This window comes from Salvelinus sp. IW2-2015, linkage group LG4p (genome assembly GCF_002910315.2).
Source record: "Salvelinus sp. IW2-2015 linkage group LG4p, ASM291031v2, whole genome shotgun sequence".
In the NCBI taxonomy this organism is placed as follows: domain Eukaryota; kingdom Metazoa; phylum Chordata; class Actinopteri; order Salmoniformes; family Salmonidae; genus Salvelinus; species Salvelinus sp. IW2-2015.
In genome coordinates this window covers 22253961-22270287 of record NC_036841.1, presented here as the reverse complement: position 1 = coordinate 22270287, position 16327 = coordinate 22253961, and the positions used below count along the sequence as shown (strand labels likewise).

At 43.6% G+C, this 16327-nt stretch overlaps 1 protein-coding gene across 1 annotated transcript; it reads right to left on the bottom strand.

Annotated features, from left to right (window-relative positions):
- Positions 1-308: 308 nt before the first annotated feature.
- Positions 309-4858, bottom strand: LOC111960707 (E3 ubiquitin-protein ligase TRIM39-like). The gene is made up of 2 exons (XM_023982879.2): positions 4667-4858; positions 309-2834 (listed from the first exon to the last, which is right to left on the bottom strand). The coding sequence occupies exon 2, from the start codon at positions 2830-2832 to the stop codon at positions 1150-1152; it is 1683 nt and encodes a 560-aa protein (XP_023838647.1). The 5' UTR covers positions 2833-2834; positions 4667-4858; the 3' UTR covers positions 309-1149.
- Positions 4859-16327: the final 11469 nt, after the last annotated feature.

The window sequence follows — 16327 nt, the reverse complement described above, 5'->3', positions numbered from 1 at the left end:
GGTCTGAATACTTTTTTTAAAACATTTGCAAACATTTCTAAAAAACTGTTTTTGCTTTGTCATTATGGGGTATTATGTGTAGATTGAGGAGGGGGGAAAACGATTTAATACATTTTGGAATAGGCTGTAACGTAACAAAATGTGAAAAAAGTCAAGGGGTCTGAATTCTTTACGTAATTCAAGGCCTGCAAGTCCTGCCTGGTTTGTCTGACCTCTTACTGTGAGACTCACCTGCAGCCTCATCAGATAGCCCCAGCCCTAAAGAGACGTGCCATTTAATGGTACAGAATACATACAGAACTCAAATGAAAAGTTGATACGTTTAGTTTTATTTTTCCTTGATATGAGAGACAAAGATCAGTCATTTGTGGCATTTCATTACATACTGCAATCTCCTCTTTAACAAATTAGTTGCAAAAGTTCCGGAAATTTACCAAAGTTACTGGAATTTTTCAGAAATACATTATAATTAATTAACAGGTAATTTTGGAAATGGAAACTTTGAGAATTTACACTTGATTATTTTAAATGATACATATTTTTCTGATTCTTTATGACTGTGCCCATATTTTCCATGCATTTCTAGTGGATAGACCATATGGTTCAGGAGAAAACAGCCTTATTCATTAAACAAACATCTTATCAACAATGATGGCATTTGAAAGGAAATCTGAACGAATTTAACTATTGAGATAGACAACTGACACCACTTCGGCCCCCACAAAATACAACAAAGATATATAAAAGATAAAGAAAGTTAAGAATATAAAGGATATTCCATGTTGAAATCTTCATAATAAGCAGCGACGATATTCACTAAATTGTTAAGTTAAATTTAGGTTCATATTTTACCGTTTTGGGATTCTATTTTTCATATAAAGGTGGCAGGTAGCCTAGCAGTTAAGAGCGTTGGGCCAGTAATCTGAAATCCCAGAGCCGACTAGGTGAAAAATCTTGTCGATGTGTCCTTGAGGAAGGCACTTCTGGATAAGAGCGTCTGCTAAAATTACAAAAATATTAAAAACATAGTTTATATCTTCACCATTTTTCTTCATCTTACATTTTATTGAAGAATCCCCAAATTCTTGATTATTGGTACTTTTCCGGGAATGTTCCCTCTCTTTGCACAACCCCAATAAGGAATGACAATCAGCTGACCTGAAAAAGTTCAATTTCATCAATAGTAGAGATGATCAGAGGGGCAGAGTTACCACTACGTTTACCAGGGCAGATGTATGGATAGAGTTTCTCAGTGAAGGTGTAGTCAATGAAAGAGTGGATAGGAGACTTGGCCTCCACATCATAGAAGGAGACCTGACCCTCTTCATAATCCACAAACACTCCCACCTTCTGAGGCTTCTCTCTCAGGGAGAGGGAGCAAAATGGGGAAGCACCAGCGGTGTACTCATCTCCATTCCTCAGTGACAGAATCCAGTATCCATTCTTAGGGCTCAGTGTAATCCTTCCCTTCCTGTTGATGGACTCTCTGGCCACTCCTATAGACCAGTCAGTCTTCCCCTTAACCTCCAACTCATAGTAGAATCTCCCTGAAGAGAAACCCTCCTTTCCCAGGACACAAAGAGTAGTATCAAACCTTGCTAGTTTGTCAGGAAGATGTTGTTTTATATCTCCAACTCTTACTTGTTTACCGTCCTCAGACAGGACAAGTTTGCAGTTTGCCGTATCAGGGTCCAGAGTCACATCCACTGCATACTGCTGCATCCTCTGGTGCTCAGAATCACACAATGACTTATGTAAAGTCTTCACTGTATCCAACAGCTGGGGCATGATTCTCAGAGTCTCTGCAAGCTGACACAGAGCTCTCCTCAAGTTTCCTACACACAGCTTAGTGTGAATACTGATCTGAGACAAGTCCATGGTGGGAGGAAAACTGCAGAGGGATGCAGAGCTCTGGAGAAGGTGGAGGTGGTCTTCAGTGTTTGAGAGCTTCTCCAGCTCAGTGCGTCTCCTCTGTAACCCTGCCATTTCCTGCTCCAGCCCCCAAATGAGCCTTTCAGCCCACCTCTCTTCTGCTTTCTTCTCCTCCTCAACCACCTCCACGTAGTCAGTCTGGCTTTTCTGAAAGCTTTGCACCAGATCAGTGAAGAGTTGAATGGTTTTTGCTTTCTCTCTTTGTGTGTATTTGTTTCTGAGATCTACTGAGTGTTTCATCTCCTGAATCTTCTGCAGTCGCTCCTGGATCAGATGCTGCACTTGTGCCTCTGTCTTCCCCAGCTGAGCCTTCCTCTCTTCACACTCTTCCTCTATAGGGACAGTGTGGTGATCTTTGTGGTCTGTCTCAGTGCAGATCTGGCAGACACACATCTGGTCAGTCCTACAGAACAGCTCCAGGAATTTGTTGTGCTTCTTACACGTCCTGTCTTCTTCCAGGTTGTCCACAGGGTCAATCAGTGTGTGTCTCTTTAGGGCTGGGGCTATCTGATGAGGCTGCAGGTGAGTCTCACAGAAAGAGGTCAGACACACCAGGCAGGACTTGCAGGCCTTGAGCTTTGTCCCAGTGCAGACGTCACAGGCCGTTTCTCCAGGTTTGGTAGGACGTTGTGCTTGGCTGACGGGAGATTTCTCTTGAACTGCATGCATGAATTGATCAGCCATGTCAGCAATGAAAGTATTGACAAAGAGTTCTGGTCTCCTATAAAACCTTCGTTTACACAGTGGACACAGGCAGTGGTCAGTGGTATCCCAGTATCCACTGACACAGGCCATGCAGAAGTTGTGTCCACATGGAGTTGTGACTGGCTTAGTAAACACATCCAGACAGATAGAGCACAAGAACTGATCTTCAGACCGGGAACAGCTGGAGGTAGCCATATCTAGACAGACAGACCAAACATAACTGGCAACTAGCAAGACATTAGGAATAAACAAAAAAAAGTGACACGAAAAGTGTCATGGATGGTTTTGCATGTGCTAATACCAACAAATCTGTATACATACACTATCGGGCAAAAGTTTTAGAACACCTACTCATTCAAGGGTTTTTCTTTATTTTTACTATTTTCTACATTGTAGAATAATAGTGAAGACATCATAACTATGAAATAACACATATGGTAACCAAAATCATGTAGTAACCAAAAAATATATTTTATATTTATTTATATATTTTATTGTGTTAAATGAGGCCTCACATCCTTGTTACACTAGTGACCATATCCCCCGCGCATCCCGCAAAGGCGGAGGTGTTGCTAACATTTATGATAGCACATTTTTATTTACAAAAAAAACCCTGATGTTTTTGTCTTTTGAGCTTCTAGTCATGAAATCTATGCAGCCTACTCAATCACTTTTTATAGCTACTGTTTACAGGCCTCCTGGGCCATATACAGCGTTCCTCACTGAGTTCCCTGAATTCCTATCGGACCTTGTAGTCATRGCAGATAATATTCAAATTTTTGGTGACTTTAATATTCACATGGAAAAGTCCACAGACCCACTCCAAAAGGCTTTCGGAGCCATCATCGACTCAGTGGGTTTTTCCAACATGTCTCCGGACCTACTCACTGCCACAGTCATACTCTGGACCTAGTTTTGTCCCGTGGAATAAATGTTGTGGATCTTAATGTTTTTCCTCATAATCCTGGACTATTGGACCACCATTTTATTACGTTTGCAATCACAACAAATAATCTGCTCAGACACCAACCAAGGATCATCAAAAGCCGTACTATAAATTCTTGAACTCTGTGAAGCATTTATTTGGGCTGTAATTCCTGAGGCTGGTAACTCTAATGAACTTATCCTCAGCAGCAGAGGTAACTCTGGGTCATCCTTTCCTGTGGCGGTCCTCATGAGAGACAGTTTCATCATAGCGCTTGATGGTTTTTGCGACTGCTCTTTAAACTTTTGACTGACCGTATTGACTGACCTTCATATCTTAAAGTAATGATGGACTGTCTTTTCTCTTTGCTTATTTGAGCTGTTCTTGCCATAATATGGACTTGGTATTTTACCAAATAGGGCTATCTTCTGTATACCCCCCTACCTTGTAACAACAAAAATGATTGGCTCAAACGCAACTTTTTCAGGATTGGTGGGTCCCCTGCGGGACAGTTGAGCTAATGTAGGCTAATGTGATTAGCATGAGGTTGTAAGTGACAAGAACATTTCCCAGGACATAGACATTTCTGATGTTGGCAGAAAGCTTAAATTCTTGCTAATCTAACTGCATTGTCTAATTTACAGTAGCTATTACAGTGAACGAATACCATGCTATTGTTTGAAGAGAGTGCACAGTTTTGAACATAAAAAGTTATTAACTATAATTTTACCATGTAGAAAATAGTAAAAATAATGAAAAACCCTTGAATGAGTAGGTGTTCTAAAACTTTTGACGGTAGTGTATGTGCATGCATTAAGCTTAAAGAGATATTTTACAAAAAACTTTTAAATAAACATTTTAGTGTGCATTTAATTGGCCTTGTCATCACAGTTTTTGCTCTATTCTGAAAGTGCTTTATCTTCAAAATGTAACTGCTGACATGCAAAACCTTTTTGGATCGTGTTAACAATTGTCTAATGAACAAAACACTAATAGATAGTTTTTGAGTAAACTATATATTTAAGATATATTTTCTTCTCTGCCTTTCTTGGCCACTATAGGGAGAGAAAGCAAGAAAATATAATCCCTCCATCAATTACTCACTTGTGTGTGTTGTTAACTCGATCCTGTCCCTAGATCTTTTTTTGAAGAACAAAAAGAGACGTAGCTTAGTTGTGTGTCGAGAGATCTCTGAAGAGCTGGGCTTGTTTCTGTATCAGATCCTTTGGTCTGATGTAGTTTCATTTCACCGAGGTGAAATCAGGTTACAGGAAATCACTCAGGTTACACAGCCACTCCCCATCCTCTATGAATACTGTATGTGTGTGTGCGTGTGCGTGTGCGTGTGCGTGCGTGTGTGTGCGTGTGTGTGTGTGTGTGTGCCTGCCCTTCCTACTGTTGTTCTTAAAGGAGCAGGGTTAATCTTTACACAGAGCTGGGCCCTCAAACAGCTTTAATCTTTACAATACTAGAATGATAGGAGTATTTCAAAACTGTTATTAAACGTATGTATATCCTTTGTTAGGTTTTAATTTTCCAGAGTAAATAACTCACGGACACTAGAGAAGCTTAACCAAGTTTAATTCTTCCGAAAGGGTCGTTACAGCTGTAATTCAGAACAATAGATGGCTTCCCCCGTGGTGGTATTCATACCCCACGTTGGGTGGAGTATCCTCCTATTCTCTAAACATTGCATCATTCTTGCTAAGCAGGGAACTAAGTGATATGAGCCTTCAACGGTTTCTCCCCTTATCAGTATTGTCACATGCGATTGTTTTCTCTGCACTCAGCCCCTCCCAAGCTTTATTTTGACACCCCGCACGTCTCCTTTGTAACTAATGTTCCTATACTCTGAGTATAACAATGTTCAAAGTTTACCCCAGAATCCAACACCTTCAAAAATAATGGAAAGCAATTATAATGATATCACATAACCTCATATTAAGCAGCTCAAAAGCTTAACTCACATGCCAGTCAGTGGACATATTTATGAGTCAGACCAGAACATTTTCTACAGGACCTGACAAGGGTTAACTCCTGGCCCCAGTCATAGTACCAGGAGGAGCAGAGGAGGACAGGCCAGTAACATATACTCTGCTGCCTCTCTCCATGTGGACATGTGCGAGCACAACAGCATCTAGAAAATCATTGAACATTCTGAGGATGAAAGAGGAGAAAGGAATGGTGTGGTCATCTATGGTATATAGTCGGTGCTACGTTATCAGCTGTATTGGAAATGTACAATCCAATGTTAATATCAAACATTTCATGGAAGTTTAATTTGGTCAAAGTGATTTACAAAGTAGGCTAGTAGTGGCACCCCACCCTTATGTGCAGTAAATCATTGGAATAATCATTAGATTCAATGTAATTCCCTCCTACTAAGAAATGTGTATCTGTTCAGCCTTTTCGTCTCTGAATATTTTGCTAATAATCTCAATTCCAGAGCATTAAAAAAACGTCCATATTTCAAGTGGCCAGTGGCATGTACTGTACCAGGACGACGGTGCTTCTCGAGCCCAAAATTAAGAAAATCTGTCCCAAATTTAAGGAGATCCCAATGCAGTTTTATGATGACATAGGCAACAGAAACACTTAAAATCTGTGGATTGTAGCTGTGCAATCATTATAGCTCATTTCACTATGAACGGATGCACACAGGTGATCGATGTAGATGACGACAATGTAGGCTGAACAGCATAAGATTTTCAGAAGCAACAATGACTCAATTTACCTCTTATGCAAACATAAAATCCCTGAAAGTTAAGATCATAGGTGACGCGTCCATAAGGCTAGGGGAAGCCTTCCCTAAAGTAAATTGAATTATATTGACAAAATGATACACCTATTAGACTACTCCTGTCTATCCAAAAATAAATAAAAGCATTCAAAATAGGCTACTAAAGCATGATTTGGCCACAAAGGATCATTAGCTTGGATTGTTTTAAATCACATTGCCTACAGTCAGAAGGAAAGGCAGCATGCACAACTTGGGCAGCAGGTGCAGAAAATACCAAATACATTATTTTTGAGTTGCAACTGTCAGTTAGAAGTAGAGGCCCAGCCAGGCATCTCACAATATTTCAAAATACAATTGCGGGAAAACAAATGGTTGCTGGAAAGAGAAGACAATGAAAAGACTCGAATCTGTCATTTAGTTATACATTTTCTCAACTTCATTGAAGGAACAACAGTGTAGCCAACCTTATTGGCACCAGCAGAGAACATCAGCAATATCCCAGGTGATGACATCAGTGATCTTCAGGTCGTAGCTCTAGAAAGAGGCCCGAGTTCCGGATTTGCAATTCCGAATTGGATGACCTTTCAAAACGTATTTTCCCAGTTGGAGCTTGTTTTTTTGCAAGTTCCCAGTGTTCTTGAACTCACTGAAGTCAGATTTCGCAGTTCCGAGTTCACCAGTTGTTTCATTGACAGCATGGCAATGTTGAATGTTTATCATTTTAACCCTCCTGCTGTGTTCCGGTCGAATTGGACCGATTTTCTCTCTGAAAAATGTAGTTAATTTAATCTGATTGTCATAAGGTTCCATAACTTTGTCCACACAGGGCATCTGAACACACAAATACATTCTGATGATTTTCATTACATTTTGGGTGTTTTATTTTACTTTTGTACACCTGTGGTATTCCCGGTCAAAAATGACCAGTCATTAGAAATGAATGGGTGAAACTACAATTAGTGTATAAAATTGAATTCAGGCACTGTTATGAATTGTATGTATAATGACTAAATGATGTATACATTGAAAAGTAATGATAGGACTGTAACTAACAGAATTCTACCCTGTCTGATGAAGAATGTTTATACATAGGCAAAGAGGAAGTGTTAACAGACAACTTGTGACCACTGTGACACTAACAACAGGAAAGATGTCTCGTCCACATCCAGGGAGGGGAGAAGCCGTTGGGCTTGCAGTAGATTGTTGTAGCATATGATAAGCAATGTAGGCATAGGAGAAGACTTGTAAAACAGCATTGTCATTGTCTGAGAGGAGGAGGGACATTTATGATGAAATGAGAGGTATATAAACCAATGTACATGAAATGATGGGCAGAGCTCTGTCTGTTTCATTTCAACCAGAATCTTACAAACTCTGGACTACAGACAGACTATTTAATTGAAGTTCAGTTTATGAACCTTGGGAACATAATTCCCTTAACAATTTGGTCCTTCGAGCCGAATCTCAATACCTGCCTCTGTCGTCCCAAGGAACTACTGAAAATCGTGCATGGGCGGATCCAGGATCCGTAAGACAAAGACCTGATCTCTGAGTTGAGGGTTTATTTCAGGCCAGTGGTGAACTGGTACACGACAGAGGTGGTGACGAGATCCAACCTACATTGCTTTTCCCAGTCTTCAAGACGAAGGTCAGTAATCTGTGTTCACGAATTTGGGGGGAATGATTTAAGATATCTTTGATTTGATGTTCTACATGCTTAGAATTGATCAATAATAGGAGCTTCGGCATTCCAAACAGATTCACCAGGAGGTTTGCTTTGTGTTCTAACCAAAATCGATAGGAGGCAGGGTCCGCGATGACCTGAGGTAAGGTGCACTACCACAAATAAAACTAACTTAATAGATCTGGCCACCTTTGTGACGGCCTGCAAGGTTTGTTAAGTAGGGATACTAAATAGGTGTTGTTAGATAGGACGGTCGTTTTGTACAAATAGGATAACTTATGGTTAATTGACATGCGGTAAATTAGCCATAGACTCAATTCAAAAGACATACCTAAATAAAGTCCTAAGTCCTAAATAGTCTATCTGTAAATGGGAAGTAGTCTGAGACTATGAAAAGTAGCGATAGATATATTAAAACAGGTGAGGATATAAACTAGGCTTGGTGAGAAAGGAAGGTAATTCTATGCAAACAAGATAACTTAACCTATTCAATACTGAAATAAAGTCCAAAAAGGAGGAGAGGGAAGCCTAATATAGCGGTGTGAGATACGAGGTATTAACATCAATATGTCCCAACTGTATTACGGATGAGATCTAATGTCCAATCGAAAGACACCTCTATAGATAAAGCTTCCAGAAAGGAGAAATGCACACAGGTTAGCACATACACATAGAGTGTGAGATAATACCATAGAACATAACTATAGTAATTGGATAACAGTAGGAAGCACACACATAGATCATAGAGACCTAATATAGACACGCACACCATAGAGTGTGAGAAGAGATCAGAGTTTTAAAAAGCACACACATAGAATAAGAAGATAATAATTTGCGTGTGAGATAGATATATCGATCATAATATAGACACACGCACATAGGGAGTAGTGACATACACATTAATTGTGAGACACCTAGAGATAAGGTTTTACTAACAATGGGCAGTAAATCCTCAAAGGAGGTCCCGGAATTAACCGGGGATGAGAGGTAGATCTAATTCCCAAAATGGAGAAAGAAGTACGAATTTGAGAGAAGTCTAGATGTAGAAAAAATACAATTAATGATAAAGTAGATAAATAAGGCATGCGAAGATAGTATAGGGAAGCAGCGGGTAGAGGGGCTAGACACTGCTAGGCTGTGGTTGTCTGAAGCCAGAAAAAGAGAGAGAGGGACAGAGATATGGAGATGAGACAGAAAAAGGTCAGACAGGTAGTAGGAAAGGATTGGGCGGCTGTAAAAGAAGACTGGACCCCAGGACAGGGGGCAGCGGTTGTTTTACAGTGGGCTGTAGATAGAGAGCAGAGAGAGAGAGAGCAGACAGACAGGAGTCAAATATTTTATTGCTACTCTGGGGGAAATTGCAGGAAAGAGCAGGAAAGATTTTAAAAAGAAAGTGGATAGAACCCGAGGACAGAAAGTGCTACAACGGTGATAAAACAGGACACATGGCAGAGGATTCTAAGGTCCCACCAAGGAACAGTAGACAGAGACAGAAAAGGGAACGTAGGCGAAGGAGAAAGAGAGGAGTAGTAGCAGCAGGAAGGCAAGTGTAAAGAGAGAGACAGAGACAATGAGAGCGTATTTAATTAAATACGTGAATTCTTTTGATAAAGGAATGTTCTGGGAACCTGGGATACAACATGCAGAAAATGTTTGACTTAAAAAAAAAAAAAGTTTAATATAGTAAGAAACATTTCTTTGAAGGGGTGGTATGACTTGTTCCACATGCCGTATCCATACTGTTGTTAGAACATAAAATGGCTTACATGTCACCATCTAGACATCTGTCTTGTATGATAATTCTTTTGAACATGCCTAATTTGACAATGGAGCGTTGTACTACTCTGAACCCCTCCACATTAGTTCCTATTGCAACAGATGGCAGCCCACATGATTGTGTAACAGAATCCAAGAAAGTTGACTTACTACGACCCGATTTAACTGACCTTGCTTTATCTGATGGGGAACTGACTATGTTTGTAGATGGATCATCCAGAAAGAACCCTGATGGCACTAAGGCGACTGGATATGCTGTAGTTACAGACACAGAGGTCTTGGAAACAGAGCCGTTACCAAGAAACTATTCAGCACAACATGCAGAGATAGTAGCACTCACCCGGGCGTGTCAGTTAGGGACAAGAAAACGTATTACCATTTATACAGACCGGAGCTGCCCTTCGGTCCGGAGCTGCCCCTCAGTCCGGAGCTGTCCCTCAGTCCAAAGGCGCTCCTCAGTCCAGTGGGGCCATTTATTAGGGTCCCCAGTCCAAGGTCGGCGGCGAGGGTCGCCGCTCTAAAGACGCCACTGAAGCGGACTAAGACTATGGTGGAGTGGGGTCCACGGCCCGCGCCAGAGCCGCCACCGCGGACAGATGCCCACCCAGACCCTCCCCTATAGGGTCAGGTTTTGTGGCCGGAGTCCGCACCTTGGGGAGGGGGGTACTGTCACGTTCTGCCCTTAGTTCTTTTGTTATTTCTTTGTTTTAGTATGGTCAGGGCGTGCGTTGGGTGGGTTATCTATGTTCATTTTTCTATGTTGTTTTTTTTGTTTGGCCTGGTATGATTCTCAATAAGAGGCAGGTGTCGTTAGTTGTCTCTGATTGAGAATCATACTTAGGTAGCCTTTTTCCACCTGTGTTGCGTGGGTGTTTATTTTCCGTGTCAGTGTTTGTTCCATTACGGGACTGTGTTCGGTTTTCATTTTATTTGCTTGTTCCTTTTGTTTTTCTGTGTCCAGTGAGATTTCATTAAAATATATTATGGACACATACCACGCTGCGCATTGGTCCGACATTTCTTACTCCTCGTCAGGGGAGGACGAAGAAAACCGTTACACATTGCTGTTACATTAATAAACAACTAAGATAACGTGCTGTACTATAGAGATAACAGCCCAGACTCGCATTGTGTACAGTGGAGACAAAGAAAATAGTAATTGACAAATTAAAGATCGGTCCATGTACTTTTGCACTTATTCGGTTTCTGTCTTTTCTGGCACTCTGCAGTGCCAGTGTCGTCCCCTATGGTCACAATGGACCCCTGCATCTCTTCCACTGTGAACTTCAACCTGAATGAACAGACATGATTGGTATTGAAACTCTTAGGTGGCACATACACATTATTTGCTGGTCCAAATTCACTCCCTACCCCTCCTCCTTGGCCCTGACTTAAACCTTAGATTTTTCTGAAGGGTCTGGATAGGTATACAGTGAGGGAAAAAAGTATTTGATCCCCTGCTGATTTTGTACGTTTGCCCACTGACAAAGAAATTATCAGTCTATAATTTTAATGGTAGGTTTATTTGAACAGTGAGAGACAGAATAACAACAAAAATATCCAGAAAAATGCATGTCAAAAATGTTATAAATTGATTTGCATTTTAATGAGGGAAATAAGTATTTGACCCCTTCTCAATCAAAAAGATTTCTGGCTCCCAGGTGTCTTTCATACAGGTAACGAACGGAGATTAGGAGCACACTTAAAGGGAGTGCTCCTAATCTCAGTTTCTTACCTGTATAAAAGATACCTGTCCACAGAAGCAATCAATCAATCAGATTCCAAACTCTCCACCATGGCCAASACCAAAGAGCTCTCCAAGGATGTCAGGGACAAGATTGTAGACCTACACAAGGCTGGAATGGGCTACAAGACCATCGCCAAGCAGCTTGGTGAGAAGGTGACAACAGTTTCTGTGATTATTCGCAAATGGAAGAAACAAAAGAACTGTCAATCTCCCTCAGCCTGGGGCTCCATGCAAGATCTCACCTCGTGGAGTTGCAATGATCATGAGAACGGTGAGGAATCAGCCCAGAACTACACAGGAGGATCTTGTCAATGATCTCAAGGCAGCTGGGACCATAGTCATCAAGAAAACAATTGGTAACACACTATGCCGTGAAGGACTGAAATCCTGCAGCGCCCGCAAGGTCCCCCTGCTCAAGAAAGCACATATACATGCCCGTCTGAAGTTTGCCAATGAACATCTGAATGATTCAGAGGACAACTGGCGTGACGTGTTGTGTCAGATGAGACCAAATGGAGTTCTTTGGCATCAACCCAACTTGCCGTGTTTGGAGGAGGAGGAATGCTGCCTATGACCCAAGAAACCATCCCACCGTCAAACATGGAGGTGGAAACATTATGCTTTGGGGGTGTTTTTCTGCTAAAGGGACAGGACAACTTCACCGCATCAAAGGGACGATGGACGGGGCCATGTACCATCAAATCTTGGGTGAGAACCTCCTTCCCTCAGCCAGGGTATTGAAAATGGGTCGTGGATGGTATTCCAGCATGACAATGACCCAAAACACACGGCCAAGGCAACAAAGGAGTGGCTCAAGAAGAAGCACATTAAGGTCCTGGAGTGGCCTAGCCAGTCTCCAGACCTTAATCCCATAGAAAATCTGTGGAGGGAGCTGAAGGTTCGAGTTGCCAAACGTCAGCCTCGAAACTTAATGACTTGAAGAAGATCTGCAAAGAGGAGTGGGACAAAATCCCCTCCTGAGATGTGTGCAAACCTGGTGGCCAACTACAAGAAACGTCTGACCTCTGGATTGCCAACAAGGGTTTTGCCACCAAGTACTAAGTCATGTTTTGCAGAGGGGTCAATACTTATTTCCCTCATTAAAATGCAAATCAATTCATAACATTTTTGACATGCGTTTTTCTGGATTTTTTTGTTGATATTCTGTCTCTCACTGTTCAAATAAACCTACCATTAAAATTATAGACTGATCATTTCTTTGTCAGTGGGCAAACGTACAAAATCAGCAGGGGATCAAATACTTTTTTCCCTCACTGTAATCAGGAAGGTGGTGGAGCTTACACCATATTGCTTACACCTTACACATATACAACCATCTAAGGGTTAGGGCCAAGGGAAAGAGTTAGGGAGTGAAGTGGGAACGGCTGATTCACTATGGTTATCGCGAATCACACAGGGAGCCTTTTTTATACGTGTGTGAACAAGCATGTTTAGGCTGGAAAAGGATTTGCATGGGATTCAATGAGAGAAAACAGACAGGCTAATGGCATGTCAATGGCATCATAAGTATATAGAAAGCCAAATTAGAAAGCTATTTTTCTCACGGCGCAATGCTTGTAAAACGAGCTGGTACATTCTCTGAAAATAGACAGTTTATGCATTGTTACCGAGTCTGGAATTGTGAAGTGCAGGTTAGCATTTTTCGCCATGAATCTTGTTCTGGAGGCAGCTCTGCGAAGTGGTCACTAGTTGGCCTAGTTACAGCCACAAACTCATAAAATCAGATTTGAAACCTAACCACACTGCTAACCCTAATGCCTGACCCTAACCCTAAATTAATACCAAAAAGCTAATTGTTGTTGTCATGAATTTTTACAATACAGCCAGCTGGCCTATCTAAGGGGAAATCGCTCAGTTCTGCCTCCAGGACAAGCGCGATGACAATAAATGTCAACACGCTTGTGAAGTTAATTTAAAAAGTGTCTCTTTAGTGTAAATAAGTGTAATTGCAAGCCAACATTATGTATAGACTAGTGCTTATGAAGCAATGTATGAATGCCACGTTATTCTACATTTATAAACTTGACTGTGTCCTCCAATGTGACCACAGTCACCTTCTCCACCTCCTCCATCATCACGGCCCCCCCTCAACGGCCTCCTCCAATGTGACCACAGTCACCTTCTCCACCTCCTCCATCATCACGGCCCCCCCTCAACGGCCTCCTCCATGGTGACCCTTATGGTGGAAAATTGCAAGACTATGTAATAATACTTTTATTGCATCAAATGGTTGTTTTATGCAACAGAATAGAGTATTTTATTAACTATTGTGTGTGTGTTCTACTGAGGATGGGCCTCGGGGAGATAACACTGATAGGAGATTTACGATGTCTTTTGGGTGATAAAACCTAAAGAGTTAATGTTTCTGTTCTATACGGTGCCAGGGAGAGATGGTTCTAGTTTGTAGTCTGAGGGCCAGACACAGGTCTCTACACAATGAAAACTGTTGACACAGCAGATACTGTCTGCTATGTATTATAGGTATCTTTCATACAGATCTTAACCTTGTGACCCGTTCTATATATCTGTTGTTCGTCATGTAGGTTGAAAGGGTGTATCTTGGCTATAAAGACCGTAAGACTTTTGTCTCGGGGCTCTCAACCAATCATCTGAACGTGAATCGTAGACCAGCCATGACAAGCCATGACAAGCCATCATTATCGTAGAGCACTCAATCGATTCACTTTATATGGTTGCGTTGTATTGACCTGCTCCCTTATTAATAAGTGATTAAAAATGTAGTTAATGTATAACTCTGACTTCTAACTCTGCTCCGCCACTTCTAACTCTGCTCCGCCATCACCATGGGCCCTCCTCAGCTGCCTCCTCTATGGTGACCACAGTCACCTTCTCTACCTCCTCCATCACCACGGGCCCTGGTGGATGGCAGGAGTAGAGAAGGTGACTGTGGTCACCATAGAGGAGGCAGCCTGAGGAAGGGGCCCGTGGTGATGGAGGAGGTAGAGAAGGTGACTGTGGTCACCATAGAGGGAGGCAGCTGAGGAAGGGCCCGTGGTGAGGAGGAGGTAGAGAAGGTGACTGTGGTCACCATGAGGAGGCAGCTGAGGAAGGGCCCGTGGTGACGGAGGAGGTAGAGAAGGTGACTGTGGTCACATAGAGGAGGCAGCTGAGGAAGGGCCTGTGGTGATGGAGGAGGTAGAGAAGGTGACCGTTGACACCATAGAGGAGGCAGCTGAGGAAGGGCCCGTGGTGATGGAGGAGGTAGAGAGGTGACGTTGACACCATAGAGGAGGCAGCTGAGGAAGGGCCCGTGGTGATGGAGGAAGGTAGAGAGGTGACTGTTGTCCACCATAGAGGAGGCAGCTGAGGAGGGGCCCGTGGTGATGGAGGAGGTAGAGAAGGTGACTGTGGTCACCCTAGAGGAGGCCAGCTGAGGAAGGGCCTGTGGTGATGGAGGAGGTAGAGAAGGTGACTTGTGGTCACCATAGAGGAGGCAGCTGAGGAAGGGCCTGTGGTGATGGAGGAGGTAGAGAAGGTGACTGTTGGTCACCATAGAGGAGGCAGCTGAGGAAGGGCCTGTGGTGATGGAGGAGGTAGAGAAGGTGACTGTGGTCACCATAGAGGAGGCAGCTGAGGAGGGGCCCGTGGTGATGGAGGAGGTAGAGAAGGTGACTGTGGTCACCATAGAGGAGGCAGCTGAGGAGGGCCCGTGGTGATGGAGGAGGTAGAGAAGGTGACTGTGGTACACCATAGAGGAGGCAGCTGAGGAAGGGCCTGTGGTTGATGGAGGAGGGTAGAGAAGGTGACGCGTGGTCACCATAGAGGAGGCAGCTGAGGAAGGGCCCGTGGTGATGGAGGAGGTAGAGAAGGTGACTGTGGTCACCATAGAGAGGAGGCAGCTGGGGAAGGGCCCGTGGTGATGGAGGAGGTAGAGAAGGTGACTGTGTCACCAATAGAGGAGGCAGCTGAGGAGGGGCCCGTGGTGATGGAGGAGGTAGAGAAGGTGACTGTGGTCACCATAGAGGAGGCAGCTGAGGAGGTGCCTGTGGTGATGGAGGAGGTAGAGGAAGGTGACTGTGGTCACCATAGAGGAGGCAGCTGAGGAGGGGCCTGTGGTGATGGAGGAGGTAGAGAAGGTGACTGTGGTCACCATAGAGGAGGCAGCTGAGGAAGGGCCTGTGGTGATGGAGGAGGTAGAGAAGGTGACCGTTGACACCATAGAGGAGGCAGCTGAGGAAGGGCCCATGGTGATGGAGGAGGTAGAGAAGGTGACCGTTGACACCATAGAGGAGGCAGCTGAGGAGGGGCCCGTGGTGATGGAGGAGGTAGAGAAGGTGACTTGTGGTCACCATAGAGGAGGCAGCTGAGGAGGGGCCCGTGGTGATGGAGGGGTAGAGAAGGTGACTGTGGTCACCATAGAGGAGGCAGCTGAGGAGGGGCCTGTGGTGATGGAGGAGGTAGGGAAGGTGACTGTGGTCACAATAGAGGAGGCAGCTGAGGAGGGGCTGTGTGATGGAGGGGTAGAGAAGGTGACTGTGGTCACCATAGAGGAGGCAGCTGAGGAGGGGCCCATGGTGATGGAGGAGGTAGCAGAAGGTGACCGTTTGACACCATAGAGGAGGCAGCTGAGGAGGGGCCCGTGGTGATGGAGGAGGTAGGAGAGGTGACTGTGGTCACCATAGAGGAGGCAGCCTGAGAGAGGGGCCCGTGGTGATGGAGGAGGTAGAGAAGGTGGACTGTGGTCACCATAGAGGAGGCAGCTGGGGAGGGCCCGTGGTGATGGAGGAGGTAGAGAAGGTGACTGTGGTCACCATAGAGGAGGCAGCTGAGGAGGTG

Excerpts from the sequence above, each read along its gene's own strand:
- LOC111960707 (XM_023982879.2), bottom strand. The coding sequence starts at position 2,832 with ATGGCTACCTCCAGCTGTTCCCGGTCTGAAGATCAGTTCTTGTGCTCT.